The sequence below is a fragment of the Coregonus clupeaformis genome, chromosome 1 (assembly GCF_020615455.1).
Source record: "Coregonus clupeaformis isolate EN_2021a chromosome 1, ASM2061545v1, whole genome shotgun sequence".
Classification (NCBI taxonomy): Eukaryota; Metazoa; Chordata; class Actinopteri; order Salmoniformes; family Salmonidae; genus Coregonus; species Coregonus clupeaformis.
This window is the reverse complement of record NC_059192.1, coordinates 92537116-92560888: the sequence shown is the minus strand read 5'-3', so window position 1 is coordinate 92560888 and position 23773 is coordinate 92537116. Positions and strand designations below refer to the sequence as shown.

General features: G+C 45.0%; 1 protein-coding gene across 1 annotated transcript in view; it reads right to left on the bottom strand.

Annotated features, from left to right (window-relative positions):
• Window positions 1–23773, bottom strand: part of LOC123491417 (nck-associated protein 5-like) — a 100851-nt gene that overhangs the window by 35747 nt on the left and 41331 nt on the right. Inside the window, exon 3 of the mRNA XM_045222164.1 lies at window positions 5231–5304. Coding sequence (XP_045078099.1) covers window positions 5231–5304 — 74 coding nt within the window. The remainder of the gene's footprint in view (window positions 1–5230; window positions 5305–23773) is intronic.

Here is a 23773-nt window from a genome sequence, read left to right as displayed (position 1 = left end):
ACTGGACCCCGGTGGAGCGGATTGCTCTGGCTCCGGAGTGGAGCAGCTGACCGGTGCCGGACCAGGCACCGGTGGAACAGGCACGGGCCGTGCCGGACTGGACACACGCACCACTGGCTTGGTGCGGGGAGCAGGCACGGGCCAGACTGGGCCGATGACGCGCACCCCTGGCTTGGTGCGGGGAGCAGGAACGGGCCGGACTGGGCTGACGACGTGCACCACTGGCTTGGTGCGGGGAGCAGGAACGGGCCGTACCGGACTGGCGACGCGCACCACAGGCTTGATGCGGGGAACAGGAACAGGCCGGACCGGGCTGGCGATGCGCACCACTGGCTTGGTGCGAGGGACAGGAACAGGCCGGACCGGGCTGGCGACACGCACCACTTGATTGGTGCGAGGAGCGGGACTGGGTTCTTCCATTAACCCCCGCTCCTTCTGCTGCCTAACCAGCTCCTCTCGCCGTGCCTCTACACTTTCCTTCTGCTCCCTCTGAACCAATGACCCCCTTAATCTGGCGGCCTCCTCTGCTAAACCGCTGAACCGCTCTATCGCGGCCTCCTGCTGCCTCGTCGTCCACGGCGTGAGCCCCCCCCCCTAAAAATGTTTTGGGCTTGTCTCTCCCCCGTGATCATGGCCTCCATCCCTCTTGCCAGACTCTCTCTCATCTCCTCCCAAGTCCATCCTGGTCCCCAATCAGAGACAATGAGCAACAGCTGCCTCTGATTGGGAACCACACAGGCCAACATAGATCTACCCATACTAGAATCTAACATAGACAATCAACATAGCCAAACCCAACACAGAAAATCCACACCCTGACTCAACAAATACAAGTCCCCTGAGTCAGGGCGTGACAACTAGGCGTATGTCGCACGTCACTACTTCACAGAAGCGCCATTTGAACGTAAACTTTTTTTTAAATCAAAATGCGTTTTGGGGCATAAATGCCTTCTGGAACATGTGAACTTTCATGTGCCTTAATAAAAAAAACTTGTATGCCATCTGTAAATGCTAATACAATTGTTAAATTACGAGCCTAGTTGGTTTAGCCATGGAAAAAGACAGCAACCTTCCCGCTAGCCATGATTGGCTGAGATAATGAGTGGGCTGGACATGCCTAGAGATGAGTTCGGATTGGTCTGCCATGTAGCATGCTTCTGTCTATAATATGAGCTGGTATATGAGTAAGAGAGTCTAGCTAGCTACATTTTCAGATATTACACATTTCTAATTTAATCAGAAAGTTGTTTTCATTTCAAGTTAAAGTGTACTGTTAGCTAGCTAGCTAACGTTAGCTGGCTGGCTAGCTAGCTAACGTTACGTGTATGATCTGTGTAGTAATATTATTCATATCTCATAGCCATTTGCATTGCTAGTTATAGCCTAATGTTAGCTAACTAAGATTGAACCTGGTTGGTTAGCTACCTGCAGATTCATGCAGGGTAGTAAAGTTATGAGTTGGGATTATGGTTCATTGTTTAGCTAGCTAGCTACATGTCTAAACAAAACACTCCACTATGCAAGTAACTATTTCAATAGAGTGTTTATGATGTCACTGCGTCAACTTCCTATTTTGTTGCCTTACAACCTGGAATTAAAATGGATTTTTTGGGGGTTTGTATCATTTGATTTACACAACATGCCTACCACTTTGAAGATGCAAAATAAACAAGAAATAAGACAAAAAAACAGAACTTGAGCGTGCATAACTATTCACCCCCCCCCAAAGTCAATACTTTGTACAGCCACCTTTTGCAGCAATTACAGCTGCAAGTCTCTTGGGGTATGTCTCTATAAGCTTGGCACATCTAGCCACATTTTTGCCAATTCTTCAAGGCAAAACTGCTCCAGCTCCTTCAAGTTGGATGGGTTCCGCTGGTGTACAGCAATCTTTAAGTCATACCACAGATTCTCAATTGGATTGAGGTCTGGGCTTTGACTAGGCCATTCCAAGACATTTAAATGTTTCCCCTTAAACCACTCGAGTGTTGTTTTAGCAGTATGCTTAGGGTCATTGTCCTGCTGGAAGGTGAACCTCCGTCCCAGTCTCAAATCTCTGGAAGACTGAAACAGGTGTCCCTCAAGAATTTCCCTGTATTTAGCGCCATCCATCATTCCTTCAATTCTGACCAGTTTCCCAGTACCTGATGATGAAAAACGTCCCCACAGCATGATGCTGCCACCACCATGCTTCATTGTGGGGATAGTGTACTCGGGGTGATGAGAGGTGTTGGGTTTGCGCCAGACATAGCGTTTTCCTTGATGGCCAAAAAGCTCAATTTTAGTCTCATCTGACCAGAGTACTTTCTTCCATATGTTTGGGGAGTCTCCCACATGCCTTTTGGCGAACACCAAACGTGTTTGCTTATTTTTTTCTTTAAGCAATGGCTTTTTTTCTGGCCACTCTTCCGTAAAACCCCAGCTCTGCGGAGTGTACGGCTTAAAGTGGTCCTATGGAGAGATACTCCACTCTCCGCTGTGGTGCTTTGCAGCTCCTTCAGGGTTATCTTTGGTCTCTTTTTTGCCTCTCTGATTAATGCCCTCCTTGCCTGGTCCATGAGTTTTGGTGGGCAGCCCTCTCTTGGCAGGTTTGTTGTGGTGCCATATTCTTTCAATTTTTTAATAATGGATTTAATGGTGCTCCGTGGGATGTTCAAAGTTTCTGATATTTTTTTATAACCCAACCCTGATCTGTACTTCTCCACAACTTTGTCCCTGACCTGTTTGGAGAGCTCCTTGATCTTCATGGTGCCGCTTGCTTGGTGGTGCCCCTTGCTTAGTGGTGTTGCAGACTCTGGGGCCTTTCAGAACAGGTGTATATATACTGAGATCATGTGACAGATCATGTGACACTTAGATTGTCCACAGGTGGACATTATTTAACTAATTATGTGACTTCTTAAGGTAATTGGTTGCACCAGATCTTATTTAGGGGCATCATAGCAAAGGGTGTGAATACATATGCACGCACCACTTTTCCGTTATTATTTTTTTTTTAATTTTTTGAAACACGTTATTTTTTTCAATTCAATTCACAAATTTGGACTATTTTGTGTACGTCCATTACATGAAATCCAAATAAAAATCAATTTAAATTACAGGTTGTAATGCAACAAAATAGGAAAAACGCCAAGGGGGATGAATACTTTTGCAAGGCACTGTAGCAAGCAAGCTAGCCAACGTCCAGTGTGCGCTCTGAGAGCGAAACGCTCAGAATTTACGAACAGCCAATCTGACAACGCTCTGAGTTTACGAACGCCCAGAGCACACTCTGGCACTCCAGATTACATTTACGAACACACCCGTTGTATAAACCAGCCTTTAGTCTTGAAATCTCTGGTTGTTTAGTACATAGCCTCACATGTGAATCCTTAAAGAGATGGGTTTATCAACTTTCAAAGCAGAATTACTTTCCCATTGTTCCTCAACTGTAGTGTATGATATACATTTTTCTAGCTCTGAGTCTCTACTTTTATCAGTCACATTTTAAAACGCATTTCCTGCAATTTCTACACAGTTTGACATGACTTGATGCCTCTCTTCATGGGTATTTTGAGGGGTATATGGACGGGTATTTAGAAAACACAGTATAAGTGGAAGGATAAGTGAAATAGAGCATCAAATCAAAGTTTATTGGTCGCGTACACAGTTTAGCAGATGTTATAGAGGCTGCAGCGAAATGCTTGTGTTACTAGCTCCTAACAATGCAGTAAAAATATCAAACAAAGGTCATTTACAATAAAGTATGGCATGGCGCCTTAGACATAATATTGAAACCAGGTACAATATCCTACGTCTGTGTAATACTACCCTATAATGTGATAGACTGTATAAATATATGCTTGCATTGGGTCAGTAGACACAGAAATAACAAGCCCTGAATTAGTGGAATCCAATTCGTTCTCTCTCCATCTTCTTGATGGATTGATTGCCTCCATATTCCCAGGAAAAAAGGAGGAATACAATGTAAGTCCTCTCGATAATGTAGCCGTAAGACACAGCCTAATAAGGGGAAGGAGGCGTGCCTGTCTTTATCGTCCTGAGTTTCTGCTTCAGCCCAACAAAAGAATGTGTGGAGTCATTTATCACTGTCACTAACACTATCGAGCAACATCCGAGGAAAAGCAGCACAATCCCTAGGATCTGGTCTGTCAGGTCTGTCAGCGTAGCTGTCTATTCCAAGGAGGTTTATTACCATGAATTTGAATATTGTAATTAGGCATAAGTCGGTTTTCTGTATTTGTAGGTAAGTGATTATCTATATGAGCTACTGGAAGAAAAATGTTGAATAGATAAAATAATCATTATCGAATTAGAATATCATTTAGTTTTACGTACAGAAAAAATGTACGCAAACACACAAATTAAAAATCCTGAGCAAAACGAAACAATTATCACTAAAACCTTAGGGTCAGCCACCCTAGCTATTTCCCCCACTGTCCCCACTGTCCCTCCAGGTCTAAGCAAGTTCATGGCTTCCAAACAGCCCCTAGTGAGAAGACCCCAACCGCTCCCATGGGCCAGTCCACACAATAACAACCAGGCCCCTCTAACCTGTTATTAGGTCACTTTGCTGGTCAAAAGAGGAAGGGTCTCCTCTTCTAAAGTGGTGTGAGTTAGACTGGGGGACAAGACAATCATTCCTTTACACACCACTTCCTTACCCTTCTATTGAAAGCCGGCCTGCCATAGCAAAGACCCTGGTCAGCGGTCAACCTCTAACCCCCACCATCCACCCTGGGTCCACTCAGAGGCCCCTCTCCCAGGCCTCCCTGCTCGCTCAAGGGGGAAATTGGTCCTGGATGGGGGGAAACCAACTCTATTGACATGGAGAGTTATAGGATAATGGGGGTGAAGTTTGAAAAATTGTCTCTCTTTTCTGTGGGCGGTGTGACACTCAAGGGTCTAAGGATAGGTTTGAGGGCCAAGGTCATGAGTTTGGCCTCTCCAAATCCCCATTGTCTCCATGAGAAATGTCCCCAGCCAACCCCAAAACTGAAATAGACTGAATGTACGTCTTTGTCTTTCCCCACTTTTAGCACCCTTGTCCTCACCATCACTTCACAATAGCATTTTCTCACCAAGACTGCACACAAAGCATTGTGTCAGCTTCCCAAACTTAACAACATTGTTCGGCAGGTTCTCATTGAGAATTGATTGCGTTCAGCTGTTGATATTTATTGGCAACTAGCAACAGCTGTCAAAACGCAGATCGAGGATCCTCCCTTACCTTCGGACATTCCTCCGCTCTTCTTCCAGCTGTTTGAGTAGCTCCTCGATGCACTTGTTGGCGTCCATGTACTCCTGTAAACAACAGATGGAGATGAGTGTCAAAGATGGATTCCATGTGCAAACATGGATGAAAAATATCAGTAATATCAAGAACAGCTGTCTCGATTTTTATGAAGTTCAGGGGTCGGCTTCCCAGATTAAGCCTAGTCCTGAAGTTTAGAAAATCTATTTTAATGGAGATTCTCTTGTGTTTATCAACAGCAGTGGTATACCACAACAAAACGGAACTAGACAATACAGAAGCCTACTTGGAGTATGAAAAAACAGACCAAAACCATGTTGTGTATTGTATATTGTGTATTGTGTATTATGTATTGCCTATTGCCTATTGTGTATTTTGTCTTGTGTATTGTCTATTGTGTATTGTGTATTTTCTATTGTGCATTGTGTATTGTGTATTTGTCCAGTCGTTGCCTTGTTTCCACACACTGCTCTTCCAGGTGTGAAGAGGAACACTGAGGCAGAACTGGACTGTGTTTTAAAAAAAAGGTGTGATTCATTCATAGGGTCAATACTTTTTTGGGTGTTCGTTTCAGGGAGTTACGGAAGAGTGTAACTCCAGAAGCATCGCTGGGTAACTTCGCCTGGCTGGCCCTGAGTGCAGGCGGCCAGCTGTGTAGTGTCAAGAGGGAATACCTTCACACACACACACTCCACACACACACACACTCCCAAAGTGTGCTATTGAATTACAGCATGGCCCAAATGAGCAGAGACCCGGGAACAGTATGGAAAAACAGATGTTCAGCTTATTTGACTTTGCCCTAATAATGCGCTCGTCTATCCCATGCCTGTATAGTGAGTATAAGACATTGGTTTAGAAGAAATAGGCCACCTAGCCATAATATTCCACCCAGCTGTTCTTTGGAGAAGCAGACAGTGACAGTAGCAGTGGTTGTCTAAATATGAACAACCAGTAGTGGCTTATTTAGCCTTCGGTAGTGGTTGTGGCTAGCTTTAATTAATTAGATGCTAGCTTTGGTATTGTTGACGGCTCTCTGGGGTAAAGCGTTATCTCACGGCCACAGATGCCCTCCATTGATTTTTTTATTTCCATCATGTGCTGTTCACGTATAATTGAATCATGGGGAATTCCTTTGAGAAATGACCCAGCTGAGCATTGTTTAGACTCGTCCCATGAGCATATTTTTTGTGCTAGACAGACTTAACAGTGTAAAAATACTATGTGTGGTACAGACATGGTACAGACAGTATACAGTATGGTATAGCCTACATTGAGGAACACTGTCATGTTCTTTCTCAAGCTGAAAATTGAGAGAAACCCTTATTGTCAGACATTGGAGCTGGGATGTGTTCACAGTAGCTCTTAAGAGCTTTCTTCTCAGAGGGCAACCATATGGCTGGCACCAGGGCAATTATCACACTTCAGGACAGACCTGAAACTAGACACTGCAGGTACCCACCGTCTCCAGTATGCCCCCATGCCAACTGAAGATGGCACAAGCCCAGACTTCCAGCCGAAGTTGCCAGTCAAGGGCATACTAGGTGACCAATAATCACCAAGGGCACGGACAGAGGCCAGAAGAACATGGTGATGGCGAGGTGATGATGTGTTATTTTGTCATTCATAAGAAAGGAAATCAAAATAACCTGATGAAATATTTTTATTTTCACTTTCTTCATCATTTGCTTGTGACCTTTAAGAAAAATGGTTAAATGCACATACTTGTCCTCTTATCTGAACGGAATAATTCAAGGTGTTGGACTTGGTGTTGTTTACCAGTGGTGTCCACAAGGCCATCTGGAAGTCATAGGGTGCCACTACACCCAGCAGAGATGCCAGTCACACTAAACCCACTGAGTGTCATTAGGACCAAATGAAGTTGCCAAACCTCAATTCACCATTAACTTCATCACCACAAATATGCCAAGCCAGGTCTTTGTTCTTGAGTTAATTGGTGGAGCAACTCAGGGTTGCTTACAATATCAGAGTGATAGGATGTGAACATGGGGGTATGATTTGAGTAGCATCCAAATCCTGCATGAACACGTTTACGTACGTAACGTAAGTTTAGTTAATAAAAGTTGCTAAACATCAACTATAGTGCATCTAGCTCTATCAACTTAGAACAGAAAGAAATTGTCATACAGATGAATTGTCAGGAAAAAATATATGTTGTTAGCCACATAGTTACCCACATAGTCTCATAGATCCAAATCCTAACTTGAGATCCCTGTATGATTTAAGCAAAAGTCCACGTTAAGCAGATCTCAAGTTAGGATTCAGCCCGACAATGATTTGCACAGTTTCTCCGAGAGATCAACCCGTCACCAGAGTGCCATGTCACAAAAAGATTTCCACCCCACATCAAACGTTAAGCGCAGCTAGCTAAGTCTCTGTTGTCATCGCGGAAACCTCTACTAATGATAGGGTACTGGCGTAATCCTCCGCATACATGAAGGCATGCAAAGAATGTGCAATGGCCTGTCGTAATGTCAAATGGAGGGTATTTAAACCAAAGATGGATGTTATGTGGAGCACGCTGCCGTGTATTACATTACGTCTTTGGTGGGGCATTATGCCTGACGTTTTTACTGTATGTGCAAAAGCTGCAGGGTTCCCACGGGGGCCCGCGCCTACGTTGGGAGAGAGGAAAATTATGGAGGTTTGACTCAAACTTTATCGAACGCATATTTCGCGAAGTACACTTGGAGTGCGATGCAGAACAAATCATTTCTGGAGGTAGTTAAAGTGTCTAAATAGCACTAAAGCTCATGAGGACGGAATATCACCTGTACAGAAAACGTTGGGAGGTTGTAAAACAGTGCCCGGTGCGGCATGCAAACTCCTCAAACTCCTCCGCAGCAGCGACCAAACTATACCTTCTCTATCTACATAACCCTGTAATCAACAATCTTGTGAGGCTCAAGTGTCTGCGGATCCCATGGATACCAAATCCTACATGGCAGAAACCAAATGAAGTTGTTTAGAAGGACTAAAAGTCATAAGAGCTCACTAACAGGTGATAAAATGTCTTGAAGTATGTTAACGATGATCAGGAGCGATCGTGACCTGTCTTATCCAATGCAATTATCTGCAAATGTTGCTTATTTCCCCATATACAGTCCTTTCCTCTGTTTCTCTTTGTAGGATGGACACAAGACGAAGAATGAACCAGCATCCACATTCTGCATCTAATTTCAACTTCAATGTAGGAGTCAAGGGGAGAAACAGAGCACTGGGATTTGTTGAGCTGGAGTTGGCTGGCGTAGACATACACTGACACACTGTAGTTTCCTTTGTGTGTTTGTTCATGTTTTTGGTCTATGGCAGCCTATGGCAGCCGACCCTCAGTTCCTGTTTACTCTGTATGTGAGAGGGGTTGATAAGGAGGCTAGAGCTGTTGAGGGAGAGGGCTTCCCCCAGTGTGCATGCTGTGAGGCCCATATCCTGCAGGCCTCCAACCGATCATGTGCCTCCTAATCTTTAGGACATTTTAAAATGAGCTTTGTCCCCCACTGCTGCGGCACTCGAAAACTCAGCCAAAAAATCTTTGCTTTACCCCAGACACACAGGCTCACGTGCACCCACACGCAATGTGTTTAAAATAAATGGTCCAAGAATTTCAGTAATAAAGCATTAGATTCATTATTCATCCATGTGAGCGTCTCGCTCTCCCGCTCTCTCTCTCTCTCTCTCTCTCTCTCTCTCTCTCTCGCTCTCTGACAGATCCACACGTACTGAAAGGCAGTAAAGGATGGGATCATATCCCTGTCAACATATGAGTTCCTTTACGACTTGGCTAAGAAAAACCCAAACCCAGATACAGCCCTGACCCAGTTGCATTATGGGGTCAGTATGTGTTCCAGTCTTCCTTTAAAGTCCTAGCTATCTATAATGTGATTTCCTCCCAACCCCACCTTGGCAGGGCTGTAGATCTGAGACCCAGGCAGCAGGCGAATGAGAGATAAGAAATCCTGAAGCTGCCCAGTGGCCTCTGGAAGTGAGACCTGTCAAACCAGTCAAAGCCAAGGTCAGGACCTATCTCAACCCCAACTGCCAGCCCCCTCCTCCCCACCTCTCTGGCTGTAAGGCAGGCTGAGACCTGATGACATGGCAGAGTGGCCTAGGGACCCACTTTAGCCAACTGGAAATCTGAACTATGTGAGGCGTTCGAGGGGAGATGGAAGGTGGAATTCCCGACTGGCTTATGGCAGTCAAAGGTTATGCCTATAGAACGTAAGACTTCTTTCTGAGGGAATCTTTATGGCTAGTTGGGAATGAATGATATTACAAACTTTCCTGGGTGTCGAAACATTAGAGCTCATATGGCTAACTGAGAAGACTACCTACTGCGCATGACTGTGACAGCCCTCTGAGCTAAAACCTAGGCATTGACCCGGGGAGCGAATGCAAGTCTTTAGGTCTCAGGCAAAGTTAGACGGGTGGTTACACAGCTATTGAAACTGCTTATTGTATCCGTCCTTAGCCCTGGCTTGAATCAATTAATTTTATCAGTGTGGCTTATCTGTAGCACAGCACTGATGATCTTTCCCTCAGAGTCATTATTCAGGTCAAAATGGCTTCATGTCACCATATCAATCCAGCACATCAACCTCCCATCTCCCAAGACTGCGATAGATTAGATAAAACAGCCTGATGAAGGCATGGATCTATGTTATCAAGGGGTTACTATGGTGACTACATGCGATTTGTCATGAGTGTCACGAGTTACAAAGCCAGAACCCAGAAGCAACCAACAAGTAAGTTGAAGGGGTGAGTGTTTATTTACAAATTCATATCTATAATCCAGGAGCAGCGGCCGTTGATTAGTTGTTGGGGGGTGCGGTGGTTGATCCAATCATGGCTCGTCCTCCGACCACCAGGCAGGGTTGATTTGGACTTGACTGCAGATGGAACAAAAGGAGGTAAGTAAACAACAAACCACAGGTGCAAAAACAACAAAACTAGCTAGACTCTAAGACTATACTCTTAAACCTACTGTTCATGCTAATCCGGCAGGAATGATGTTAGGCCAAGTAATATATCAACCAGGTGTGCAGATTGCTATGATGCGTCCGGAAATCGCTCCCGCTTCCAAACCCTCGGGAAACCCTGGAGTCCAGCAAACTAGTCCACCAGGACCCGACTCAACTGCCGGGATCGTTCCATACCCCCCTCCGCCCACACGCCACCGGGCGAGATCCCGGAGCGCCAGATGCGGTAGGTCACAGTGAGGTCACATCTAGGATCTTCCGGAATCCACTCCTCTCTTCAGACCCCTACCCCTCCCAGTCCACAGATACTGAAACCCCCCCCCCGTCTGAATCCATGATTGTCCACCGTGTCAGGCTGGATCCCCCCTCCGATCATCCGGGGGGGAGGGGGAGGAGGCGGAGGAGGCAACAGAGGACTGAGGAAAACAGGCTTGAGGCAGAGACATGAAAGGTGGGATACTCTCTCCTCGGTTTGTCACTGCCCCGTTATCCCTTCTCCACCACGGGCCACCAATTTGTAACTTCCTGGACTCAGTCCAGTAAGGAATTGTCCGACCCTATCTCCGATGGTGTAGGTGGTGGGGATCCGATTCGCCTGGATTCCTCGAACTCTAAGCGCCCTTCTGCCCGATGCCAGGGTCCGGTGGCAACGTCGAATGTGGGCCTGAACAGAAGGCACTAGGCTCCTTCTCCTGAAAGAACAAGGAGTTTAGCCATACAGGCACTGGAAGGAGACATCCCAGTGGCAGATGTAGGGAGAGTATTGTGGGCATACTCAGCCCAAGGCAGCTGGGGACCCAGGGGTGGTTTGAGGGGGCCAGGCAGCGTGGCGTGGATTCCATCTTCTGGTTGGCTCTCTCCGCCTACCATTGTTGGGTAAAACCAGATGTGTGACTGTCTCCAATGCCAAACACTTCCAGACAGCAGAGGTAAACTCAGAGGCCACGGTCAAGAGATCACTGGGCAACCCGTGGACCCTGACAACCTCCTAACCAGATCTCGACGTCTCCGGCGGAGGAAGCTTGGCAATTGGCACAAAGTGGCCGAACTTGCTGAATCTTCCGATAGTCAGAGCGGCCGTGTTCCCCTCCGAAGCGGGCACCGTACAAGTCGGGCCAATCCACCATGGTCGCGGGGGTGGGGTAGTTCCAAGCTGGGCCGATTGTACCTTATTCTTCCCACTGACAGGCAGCAATGCGGTTCTCGGCCGTGGCAGGCCACCAGGGGGTCTGCGAAGCAACGCCATCGTCCGAGCCTGCCAGGGTACAACCATCTTGCTGGCGTGGGACCGTTTCGAGGACCCCGGGCCCGGGGCCCGACTCAGCACAAACAACGCGACCGGGTGACCGTTACGCCGCTGCGTCCGAAGAGCCGCCATCACCTCCTCCTCAATCTTCCACCTAACGCTCCCCGGCGCAGTTCAGGGGAGAATTGTCTCGGTCTTGGACCCACCCTCCCTCCGTCTTGGAGAACATCCGAGAGCAACGTCCCTTCGTTCTTAGATCCAGTCGACTCAGGAAATTTCTCCAAAACCACCACCTGGCCTAGGAGTTGGGGCATCTACTTAAATTCTTTTCTCCAACAATACCGGTTCCCTCCCATCCCACCTCCCCCAAGTTTCACTCTCCCGGTTACCCATCTAATTCCTCTCCATTGGCCGAACGAGTAGTAGGCGCGGGGATGTTTACTTCGTCATCCTGCGACAGGATGGCTCCAACTCCCACATCAAGCCCCGTCCACTTCGGCGCCCTCGGCCTGTCGGATTTGAGAGAGAATCGGTGCGTTGGTGAATCCTCTTCAATCCCTCATCCGCCTTTCCACTTGAAGTTCCTGATACTGAAGTCAGGCAGTTACGGGCCCTCCGGCTGTAATCCCTATCTCTAGTTCAACCCCAAAAATCTCTGAGCTCAATCTCTGGCTCACCCATTCCAAACCGCTCTAACCTTCTCCTGTCCTCCTAATCTCTCCCCTGAATATGTACCCTAAAGGATTCGTTGGGCGTGAACTCGCGCTTCTCGGCCCTTCCCGAGCCGGCGTTCTCCAACAATCGCTGCAAACCTCCGACATTGTTGGAGTTTCTTCGAGAAGATCAATGTCATCATAAAAAACTCAAAGGGCCGATTATCTCTCGGCGTCGTTCACCGTACTCTATCCGTGAGCATTTCCACGCATCACCTATATCAGTACATTTTTAACCCTCACACTCTCTCCCTCTCATTATCCATTGCTGTCTACTTAGTAACACCTCATGTAAGGTCGCATCATCAAGGGCAGGAATCTTGTTCTTGACCGTAATGTCATTCCCCCATAATCAATCCGGTCGAAGAGGCCATCCTTCTTACCCACAAAGAAGAATCCTGCCCCCGGGGGTGATGGCGGGGGCCGAGGCGAGAGGCCCAGCAGCTAGGGACTCCTTGATTGTCTCCCAAAGCCTCACGTTCAGGCCGGGAGATACTGCTATACTTCCCTTGGGTGACCTCCAGGAACAGGTTGATGGCACAATCATATGATCGGTGGGGAGGGGTGACAAGCCTTCTGCTTACTGAACACTTCCCCCAAATCGTGATATGTCTCGGGAACCAGGACAAATCTGGGGGTTTTAGCCCTCAATCACCTACTGGAAATGGGGACAGGCAGTCTTGACGTTAGCATACAATCGCTCCAACTCGTTACCTTGCCCGTCACCCAATCGAGTGATTGTGTTCCTTCGGCCAGGGGTATCCAAGGACCAGAGGAACATGGGAAGGCGGCGGAATGAATAATCATCTCCAATGATTCCCCGACAACAGCATCTTAACCGGTTCAGTCCTCGTCGTGTCGTGCCAACTACTGCCGTTCAGAGTGGTCTTCAATCTTCCCCAATTGCTCCTTGGAAGCCCCAGCTGTTCCATCAACTTCCGGCATCAAAAAGCTTCCGCGCCGCACTATCATGCGTTAATCTACTCTATCCTGTTCACGTAGCCGGGAGCGGGGTCTGACATACTTTAACTGGCTCGCTAAAAGTCCTCCCAATTTGCAGCCGCGTTTGACGACCCCGGAACAGTGATTATTCCCAGCTACCACAGTAGGGCAGCAGTTGGTCTTACTCTATGTTCGCTCCTCCTTGGTTAACCCTTCCTTCCCCACTTCATGGTTCAGAATCGGGAGAAACCTCTCCTAATCCTTTGTGGTGGAGATATCGCGTGTTCTGGTCCACCACCCACCCACTGAAGAAGCTGATCGACTGGACCGAATTGCTTCTCCCTCCCTTCGCTCTCGGACTCGATTATCCACCCGAATAACAAGGCTACCAAGCTGTCCAGTCACTAGGCTCCGGATAAGATCGCTCATCCTTACTCTCCGACACCTTAAAGCCCTTGCAACTCCTCATTCCACCCACTCTCCCACACCACGTCTTAACTCATCACGAGTCGCCCTGCGGTTCTTTGCAACCCCTTCTCCCTCCCTCGAGGAATTCGCCTCATTGTGAGGTCCCCTGTATGAGCCATGCAGGGTCTTGTCGCTCCCAAGCGGCTTGAAGCCCACTCCAGCGCTCGACCACCAGCAACTCAATCACAAAGGCTATCCTAGCCTTGTCTGCGCAATAAGTATGGTCACACTAACCCACTGCATAGAAGCATCTTCCCAGCTCCCCTCATATTTATCCGTGGAACCTTGGGTCACGGATCCCCTTCAGCCGCGGCTAGCGAGATGGGTGAACCGGTAGTATCCTCCACCGGGGACTTGCGCTGGTTCTGACCTCCTCGCTAAGGTTCCAACTGCTCTATCTCCTGTAGCTCCGTGCTATATGCCCAACATCTTCTCCTGATGTAATGGCATGGCGAGGCAGAGTCCAGGTCCGCTGGGTTCATTATGATCGTTCTGTCACGAGTTACAACCAGAACCCAAGCACCACTAGGTTGACGAGGTGAGTGTTTTTTACAAATTCAAGAGTGATGCTGAATAATCCGGGGAGCAGGCGGGCGGCGTTGATTAGTTGTTGGGGGGTGCAGTGGTTGATCCAATCATGCTTGCGGCCCATTCACCAGGCAGAGGTTATGGGTTCCGACCAGTGACTGCAGATGGAACAACGCAGGTAATAAACACAACCAACAAGGTGCAAAACAACAAAACTAACGCTACAAGCTCTAAGACTGATACTCTGTAAACCTACTGTTCATGGCTACATCCATGGATGTTAGGCATAAGAGTATATCACCTGTGCAGATTGCTGATGGATGCGTCCGGATCACTCCCGGTTCCACCTCGGACTGGAGATCCCGGCAGAAAAACTAGTCCACAGACCCGGACCCGACTCAGACTGCCGGGATCGTTACATGAGAGGCCATGAAGCTGAGTGATCTGGTTTGTAGGCCTTGACGTCAAACCATCTGTCTATGAATATGCTTTCTTCAGTGCAGCAGAGACTAAGCAATAATAATAATATGATATTTACTTTTTCATTTCCGCTAAATCACACGCTCTTTCCTACACTTTAAAAAAAAAACTTTAATAAAAGGGCAAAAAACATAATCAAACAAACAATTCACTCCATAAATATATTAAAAAAAGAAACATAGTGGTTTCAGCACCATCAGTGTAAAAGATTAACAAGCTCATCCAGATGACATACTCCAAAGCCTCCAGTTCTAATTCATCACTTGCATACCACATCCAAGCGGGCAGATTTGGGAATATATTCTTTTACAGGGCCTGTTCATCCTCTGTGGTTTTCACTTATCTGATGTCCTATTACTCACCTTCCCTCCCATACACACACACACCCAGCCACATCACCCTCCCGGCCGTCAGGAATCCGAATCTGTCAGATTTCTTTCCAAACATTAAATACATTCAACTTAAATACCTTCTCCTCCTCCCAACCTCGTTCTAGTAAGTTGGGTCATTCATCCCTGTCAGTATGTGGCGGAACATAGCCAACCTGTTCCCCAAGCAAATCGTACTCAAATTGAAAAATAAATAAATCCACCTGATCCCACTCCATACGCTCCCATATACACCTGTGTAGATTAAGCATATGCAACTACTGTGTCATTTGGGAACTCACACCCTCTGTTTGACAGTATCTCCAGAAAGCATGTGTGGAGGGTAGAGCACCCAGGAATGTGTCTTTAAAATACAAATATATATTTGTATATATATTTTTTTCAATTCAATTCATGCAGGTAGTAAAACTAAAATACACACTTATTCATCACCATTTGATTTTAAACCATCCATTCATTTAAAAAGAGTCAGTACAGATCTGTGACCAACTTTCACCAGTTATTTCTGGAACTAATTCCATCCTGTTTTGACAGGGGGGGTGGTGGCGGAAATATCAACCGGGTTTGTCATACCACTATCCTCTCAGCTCCGAGAGAGAGGGGGAGAGGACGGGCTGGGTAGTGAGAGTGAGGTGAGAGTGGGAGAGCGAGACAGAGACAGAGAGAGACCGCGCATTTGGCCCTAAACAGAGAGTACACAGTGGCAGAATACCTGACCACTGTGATTGACTCAAACTTAAGAAAGCTTTGACTATGTACAGACTCAGTGAGCATGCCTTGCTATTAGAAATGCTGCCATGGCATTCCTGTCTCAAACAGGCTATGTGCACCTCCCACAAACTGAGGTGAGACTGAGCTGCACTTCCTAACCTCCTGCCAAATGTATAACCACATTAATACACATACTTCCCTCAGATTACACATATCCACAAAGATTCGAAGACAACCCAATTTTGATAAACTCCCTTATCTACTGGGTGAATACACAGTGTTCCATCACAGCACGATTTGTACCTGTTGACAAGAAAAGGGCAACCAGTGAAGAACAAGTACCATTGTAAATACAACCCATATTTATGTTTATTTATTTTCCCATTTTTCTTTAACTATTTGCACATTGTTACAACACTGTATATAGACTATCTGAATTTAAATGTCTTTATTTTTTTATAACTTCTGAATTAATGTTTTACTGTTAATATTTATTTTTATTTCACTTTTTTTACTATCTTCACTTGCTTTGGCAATGTTACCATTTTCCCATGCCAATGAGCTCTTAATTGTTTATTGATTGAAATTGAATTGAGAGAGGACGAGAAAAGGACGATACAGAGACAGACAGACGGGGGGGGGAGGGGCGGGGCAGGAGGAGGGGGGGGAGCAGAGAGACGAAGAAAGGGGGGGGAGAGAGAGAGAGAGAGAGAGAGAAAGCAACACAGTAAGGATAAGGGGTTTGTGATACAGAAATTGAGAGGAGAGAGAGAGAGACCAGATGTTGATCCACGGGGTCTCAGCTTCTGTTTGTGCAGGCTTTGACGGGCAGGCACCACACCTAGCCTACATTCACGTTGGCTCTCCATATTAGCAGCAGCGATCCCAGGTGGCATAGCTACCCCTTACTTCATGGGAAGTTAGACACATTAGGCACATTCATAACACACTCCCTTTCAGTCAGTGTTCCCTTTGCTCAAACAGCAGCCATTCACTCTATATTACCTCTCACCTTATTGAACTCACATACTGTATATGCTTTGTGTCATTGTGTGTGTCGGCTAAATTCACACCTTGTCAATGAGGGTTTGTGTTCCAGCTCACTGTTTTGTGCCAGTGAATGGTGCTAAAGTGTTAGAAATGTCTAAGCCAGCTAGGCTAGTGTTATCCCAGTGAGTCGGCTTAGTGAATATTTTTGTTCCCACCCAAAACTCAAATTCCTCCCCATCCATGAAGTTAGTGACATGTTTTATTACCCCCTCACCTACCCTACACCAGTAAAACAGTGAAATCCAAGCGGGCAGATTTAGTCTTCGCTGCTGAAGTTATGGCAACAACAATGGAGAGATGCCAACTTGGCACTTCCTATAACAAATGAGCACAGTGAAATATAGCTTTGTCTCGTCAATGCAAACTCCCGACCCGAGTATGTTTTTTAATATATTTTTCTCCATACATATAAATATATTTTCTCCCCATTTGCCTGTCTTGTGTATTATTAATGTATTAGGCTCCACAGCTTCAGGTTTATTACAATATTCTTTCTCTGTTTAATCTGCTGGGTGATTTATTGATTAGGCTGGTCGTCTCAAATGGCACCCTATTCCTATATAGTGCACACCTTTTGAGCGGGGTCCTGTCAAAAGTAGTGCAATAGGGTGCCATGGGGATCTTCAAAAGTAGTCACTCTATAGGGATAGGGTGCCATTTGGGACCACTTGCTGCCTCTAGGTTACCCATGTGTTAGGCAGATGTCGAGGCAGGCAGCAAAACATTCCTCGAAAACTGATAAGGGTTGATCTGCTTCTTATTTCCAAATCTCTTCTCCCGCCGGATGGTCCTACGCCGGGATTCCCTGTTGCCGGGGGCGGGGAGCAGAATGCTAACCTGACAAATGTAATGTGACAACGGGACCTGTTTGTTTTCCCTTCATTCAACCTGACCTCTCATGCTTATCACAAGCCATATTTCCATTTTAAGTGACAGTGACAACAACAGATGGAATAGATGGGTTTCCTATTTTGGAGGGGGATTGGGGGATGTGTGTGTGTGTGTGTGTGTGTGTGTTTGTGTGTGTGTGTGTGTGTGTGTGTGTGTGTGTGTGTGTGTGTGTGTGTGTGTGTGTGTGTGTGTGTGTGTGTGTGTGTGTGTGTGTGTCCATCCTCTTTTAAAGGTCTTTCGAAACAGGAATGAAATGTGAGCAATGATTGGTTATTGTAACTTTTTTACCTTCTCTGGTCTTAAATTGCTTTCATGCAGATACAGTGCAAAGGGGTGATTTCCTGTCATATATTACTAGGGGCAATGGTGTATCTAACATAGTGTTATGCCTACAGCTATAGCCTTCGCCTTCAACTGGCAATATCCAACATTACACACCAGCCGAACATCAAATTATATTATTAGCAAATACACAAACCCAAAGGCGTTAACATACTGTATTACTGTTAATCTTGTATTATCACACTTAGGATAAGTAACAATCTCCTTAAAATAAATTACCAGTCAAATGTTTGGACACACCTATCATTCAAGGGTTTTTCTTTATTTTTACTATTTTCTACATTTAGAATAATAGTAAGACATCAAAACTATAAATAACATATGGAATCATGTAGTCCAAAATGTGTTAAACAAATCCAAATATATTTTATATTTGAGATTCTTCAAAGTAGCCACCCTTTGCCTTGATGACTGCTTTTCACACTCTTGGCATTCTCTCAACCAGCTTCCTGGGGTATCACCTGGAATGCATTTCAAATAACAGGTGTGCCTTCTTAAAATTAATTTGTATTTCTTTCCTTCTTAATGCGTTTGGGCCAATCAGTTGTGTTGTGACAAGGTAGGAGTGGTATACAGAAGATAGCCCTATTTGTAAAAACCAAGTCCAATATTATGGCCAGAACACTCAAATAAGCAGAAAACAACATCCATCACTACTTTAAGACATAATCATCAATCAACATTTCAAGAATTTGAGCGTTTCTTCAAGTGCATCGTAAAAACCATCAAGTGCTATGATGACACTGGCGCTCATGAGGACTGCCACAGGAATGAAACATTCCTCTGTTGCAGAGGATACTTCTTAGAGTTAACTGCACCTCAGATTGCAGCCCAAATATCTTCACGAGTTCAAGTAACAGACACATCTCAACATCACTGTTCAGACTCGTGAATCGGCCTTCATGATCGAATTGCTGCAAAAAACCACTACTAAAGGACACCAATAAGAAGAGACTTGCTTGGGCCAAGAAACACGAGCAATGTACATTAGACCGGTGGAAATCGGTCCTTTGGTCTGATGAGTCCAAATTTGAGATTTTTGGTTCCAACCGCTGTGTCTTTGTGAGACGCAGAGTATGTGAACAGATGATCTCCGCATGTGTGGATCCCACCATTAAGCACGGAGGAGGAGGTGTGATGGTGTGGGGGTACTTTGCTGGTGACACTGTCTGTGATTTCATTAGAATTCAAGGCACACTCAACCAGCATGCTTACCACAGCATTCTGCAGCGATACGCCATCCCATCTGGTTTGCACTTAGTGGGACTATCATTTGTTTTTCAACAGGACAATGACCCAAAACACACCTCCAGGCTGTGTAAGGGCTATTTGACCAAGGAGAGTGATGGAGTGCTGCATCAGATGACCCGGCCTCCACAATCACCCGACCTCAACCCAATTGAAATGGTTTGGAATGAGTTGGACCGCAGAGTGAAGGAAAAGCAGCCAACAAGTGCTCAGCATATGTCGTAAGCATTCCTCATGAAGCTATAGTACCGTGTAGCTCAGTTGGTAGAGCATGGCGTTTGCAATGCCAGGGTTGTGGTTCGTTTCCCACAGGGGACCAGTATGAAAAAAAAATAATGTATGCACTCACTAACTGTAAGTCGCTCTGGATAAGAGCGTCTGCTAAATGACTAAAATGTAAAATGTAAGCTGGTTGAGAGAATGCCAATAGTGTGCAAAGCTGTCATCAAGGCAAGGGGTGGCTACTTTGAAGAATCTCAAATAGAAAATATATTTTGATTTGTTTAACACTTTTTGCTTCCTCATGATTCCATATGTGTTATTTCATAGTTTTGATGTCTTCACTATTATTCTACAATGTAGAAAATAGTACAAATTAAGAAAAACCCTTGAATGAGTAGGTGAGTCCAAAACTTTTGACTGGAACTGTATGTGCAGCGTCCATGGAAGTTCTTGAAAGTCTGGATATTTGTTATATGTCTTTTTTGAAGCCATCCCATATGTATGCAAAATGAGCCCATAAGCCGCTAAGTGATGAGTGTCAGTCAACAAGAGCCTTCTCAAGAGGCGATTGCCTTTCTCACTCTCTCTCTCCGACCACTTTAATGGGATCCATGTCATGTGTTTCTAGTAGGTTTCTTGGCACACAGGCTACTAAGTGTGTCTGCTGAGCACACAGTGGCACACAGTCAAGTGATTTGGTGGGATTAAGGTTAATAAAAGCCTAATATCTGAGCAGCACGAAATGCTGAAAAGCTATACGATGGGCCGCTATCCCACTAATTATCCTTACTATAAAAGTATGTTATTGTTATTGGAATGTTGGCCTATTTTCACTTTCTCTTTTCTGTGGAGAGGATTTGGAAATTGTATATAAAGTGCGAGTGAGAGTTTGGGTAAGATCAAAATATGGATTATTGCCGATAATAGCATACAGTCCAAAGGCGTATTCAAATGAGTCAACCTCCATAAATAACTTAACCCTTTACACTTGTGGGAATTGGCCTATACGGATAGGGCTAAATTGAATTCTTACAGAAGAAATATGGAAAGCATATGCACACCCATGGTAGCAATTAAAAGGGAACAGTTTGGAGTTTATCGGAAAATGATTAGACTAAAGGTGAGACAAAACTGTTCACCTGACACAAGAAAATACTCTGGATACATTCAGTAACATTGATAAGAATATTATTGGAAGATTTGGGGTAGGTGGAATATAAGACAAAAAAATGACAAGGGTTTGAGTGAGAGGTCTTACTGGTGTTTCCAAGTGGCCACACACCTCTCCAAAGTGTGCACAGTTCCTAAGTAATTTCAATGCACTTTTATGACTCAAAGATGAGTCTTCAACTATAAGGTAAGACCAGTGGTATGAAGGTTTTTGAGCTCTCCTAGCTGTGTCGTTGAGGAAGTAAAGCAAGCACACTTGTAGTTGTTTCGTTTGGAACACGGCCCTGCATCCTGCCTTTACACAATTACTGTTGTTATTGACGCAATCCAAAAATGGTCCATTATAAATCGCAATCTGGGTCAGGTGGGCATAAATCAAAGCTTGTTCTATTGCCAACATGACTAGCTAAATTATAAAAATACGATCTTACAGTGTAAGGCTTTGAGAGAAGCAGATCGTAATTTTGGTGCGCTTAGAAAGGAGTCATGAGTGCATTCAGATGCGTAGTCCGCGGCAAATTGTCTTCACAATACAGAAAACAGGCTCATTCTGTTCAAGACAACCCAGGGTATAATGCCATGTCTCCTTGTAACTGTACATCAAACATAGTGATCATAAACATTGACACTGTATATTACATGAGTTTTATGATATGGAAATGTGAAGAGCACATTGGATTCACGGTGTTTGACTTGCTTGTATGACAGTTGTATCAAAGTGGTATTTAGTATTGTAATACCTTGCTAAAACCAAGTATAGAGTTTATTTGTTATAATTCATTGGTATTAAATTTAAAAGGTGATCGAATAGCTCCTGATTTGTAATGTCATTAATGCATTTCTTTTGAAGCAATTGAATAGGTTGGTTTACTTTTTAAGTTTAAGTTTCCCACGTGTCCCGTTAAAGTTTTGACCAATGAGGTAACTTGTTAAGTTGTGGCCAATGGGAGAGTGGACTGGTTGCTGGGAAAGAAAAGAGAGGGAAAGGTTGAAAGAAGGGAGAGGAGAGACGTTAGTGGGGTTGGTGAAGGAAAAACGACCAAAGGAAACGATAAAGAGAAAACAAAACCATACCTACAGAGTTTTTTTAAAGGGAAATCCTGATTTTATTTCTATAAGAGAGTGTTTATTATTTCGTTAAGAAAGACCTAGTAGAGACTGAAGCTGCCGTCGCATTGTGGAGACATTCAACATCCTAGAGGTTAGCCTAGCATCGTGCAAGACTTGGAGAGAATTGCTTGTGACGATCAACGAGTTCGGGTTTCCAACGGATGTCTGTTGCTGCTACGGAGTACTGGCTGCATTGATAGCTGTGTTCGCTGTGGATCTTGTGAGGACACCTGCACGGAACTACTATATTTTGCTGAGGCGTTATCTACAAGTAGTGAGTAACTACAAATGTGGGGTGGACTTCGGGACTTTATGTATGTCAGTCATTTTTATTATTTTACTTCCTTATTTGAGCTCCAACGCGCGCCCAGGGTTTAAGCAAGCTTGCAAATAATTTGGACATGGGTTGTGGAAAAATCATTGGGGTTTATTATTTTATTTCTTTTGATGTGATACATTGAAAATGTGATTAATATAGATATTGAACCTTATGTCTGTTGTATTGGTGGAGTCATTTACTGTTTCAGTTTCATTTAATGCATGGGAAAGCATATCCTTATAATAATAACCAAGTCTATAATCATTCTATCTGAAGTTAATACCCTATTTGTCATTCACCCTAGCAAGTTTACAATAGGGATTCTTATTGGAGATGTCCTTCTCACCTAAAATCCCATGCTGTTCAGATATTCTAAATAAGGTAATATTGTGAGAGTCAAATTCGAGCCTGGTGAGAGGGTTACAGTATAATCCTCAACGGCTCACCTTTCAGAATACATTGAGTCCTCATAATTTACAGCATTTCCCCTCACTCAGACTACCAAAAATGTGCAAAAGTTGCCCAATTACCGGGAGGGATGGGGGCAACTTCTTGTCGCTGCGAGGTACTCAAGTTCAGAATGGCTGTCATCAAAACCCATACAGAGCTGTGAAGCGCAGAGCCAGAGGTCTGACGTCATGTATAGCATGTTACTGTACAGCCACTGTGTTCCAATTTAGGCATTTATCAGTGTCCAAATCTGTCATTTTCAACCCATATACGGTACGAGTGTAACGGGCTACCAGGTTAAGCGAATTTTGACCATTATTTTTAAGAGGCCTTCACTTTTTACAGTCAGGTATGGAATTTGAAGATGTACTGTATGCTTATTACACCGTAAGCCATAAATCTGTTTTATCATCATCTCAAGTGGGCCTCTATTTTTAGCCGCCATCTTTGTTTCATTGCTTCCAGATGGAACAGACTCCGAGAATTCGACATCACTTCTGGTTCTCATTGAGACTCAGACTGGGGTGACATCATCACACATGAAAACTCTCGTCTTGGGATTCCACAGATGCCTGGCAGCGTTAGCGCTAAGCCAAGGTGCTAACCCCTAAAGGCGATCCCAGCTCAAATAAGGAAGATAAGTCAATGGTCAATCGGATATAAAACAAGCATGTATCATTTGGCATAGTGATGTAACTGTATCTTGTCCGCTGTCACACAACGGATTTAAAATCGCACATTTAGTTTATTTGTGTTATTTTCTCTTTTTCGAGATGTTCTTCCATTCTTTCGACCTCTGCTCTCCGGGATTAGCGAGTGATACTTCGGCTACTGTGGGAAAATGTCAAACGGCGAGAGTTGAACTTCCCTTCGGCTAGGGCCAGCTATTTTCTCCTACGATAACAAACACAGTTCTGTCGTTATTATTTGTTTACTTAGCTAATCCTCTTTATCTAGGGGTGCCCCCCGGGAAAACCTTTACCATAGGGCCATTCTTTAGACCGACTAGTGATTCAAGTTAAATCAGCTCACTCTCCAAGGTATACAATGGTGTGCCCTCTACACTGAAAGCATTACCTTACAAGAGCTATTCATTCACTCACCATCACATAATGCAGAGAGCACAAGAGCATTCTGCATTGTCCCCTTACAGGTCACAAGTCCAATGACCAGCAATTTCTTTGCATTGACTTTTGCTATTCATTGCATAGAACTGAGTAGAGGGCATCCATCACATGTCATA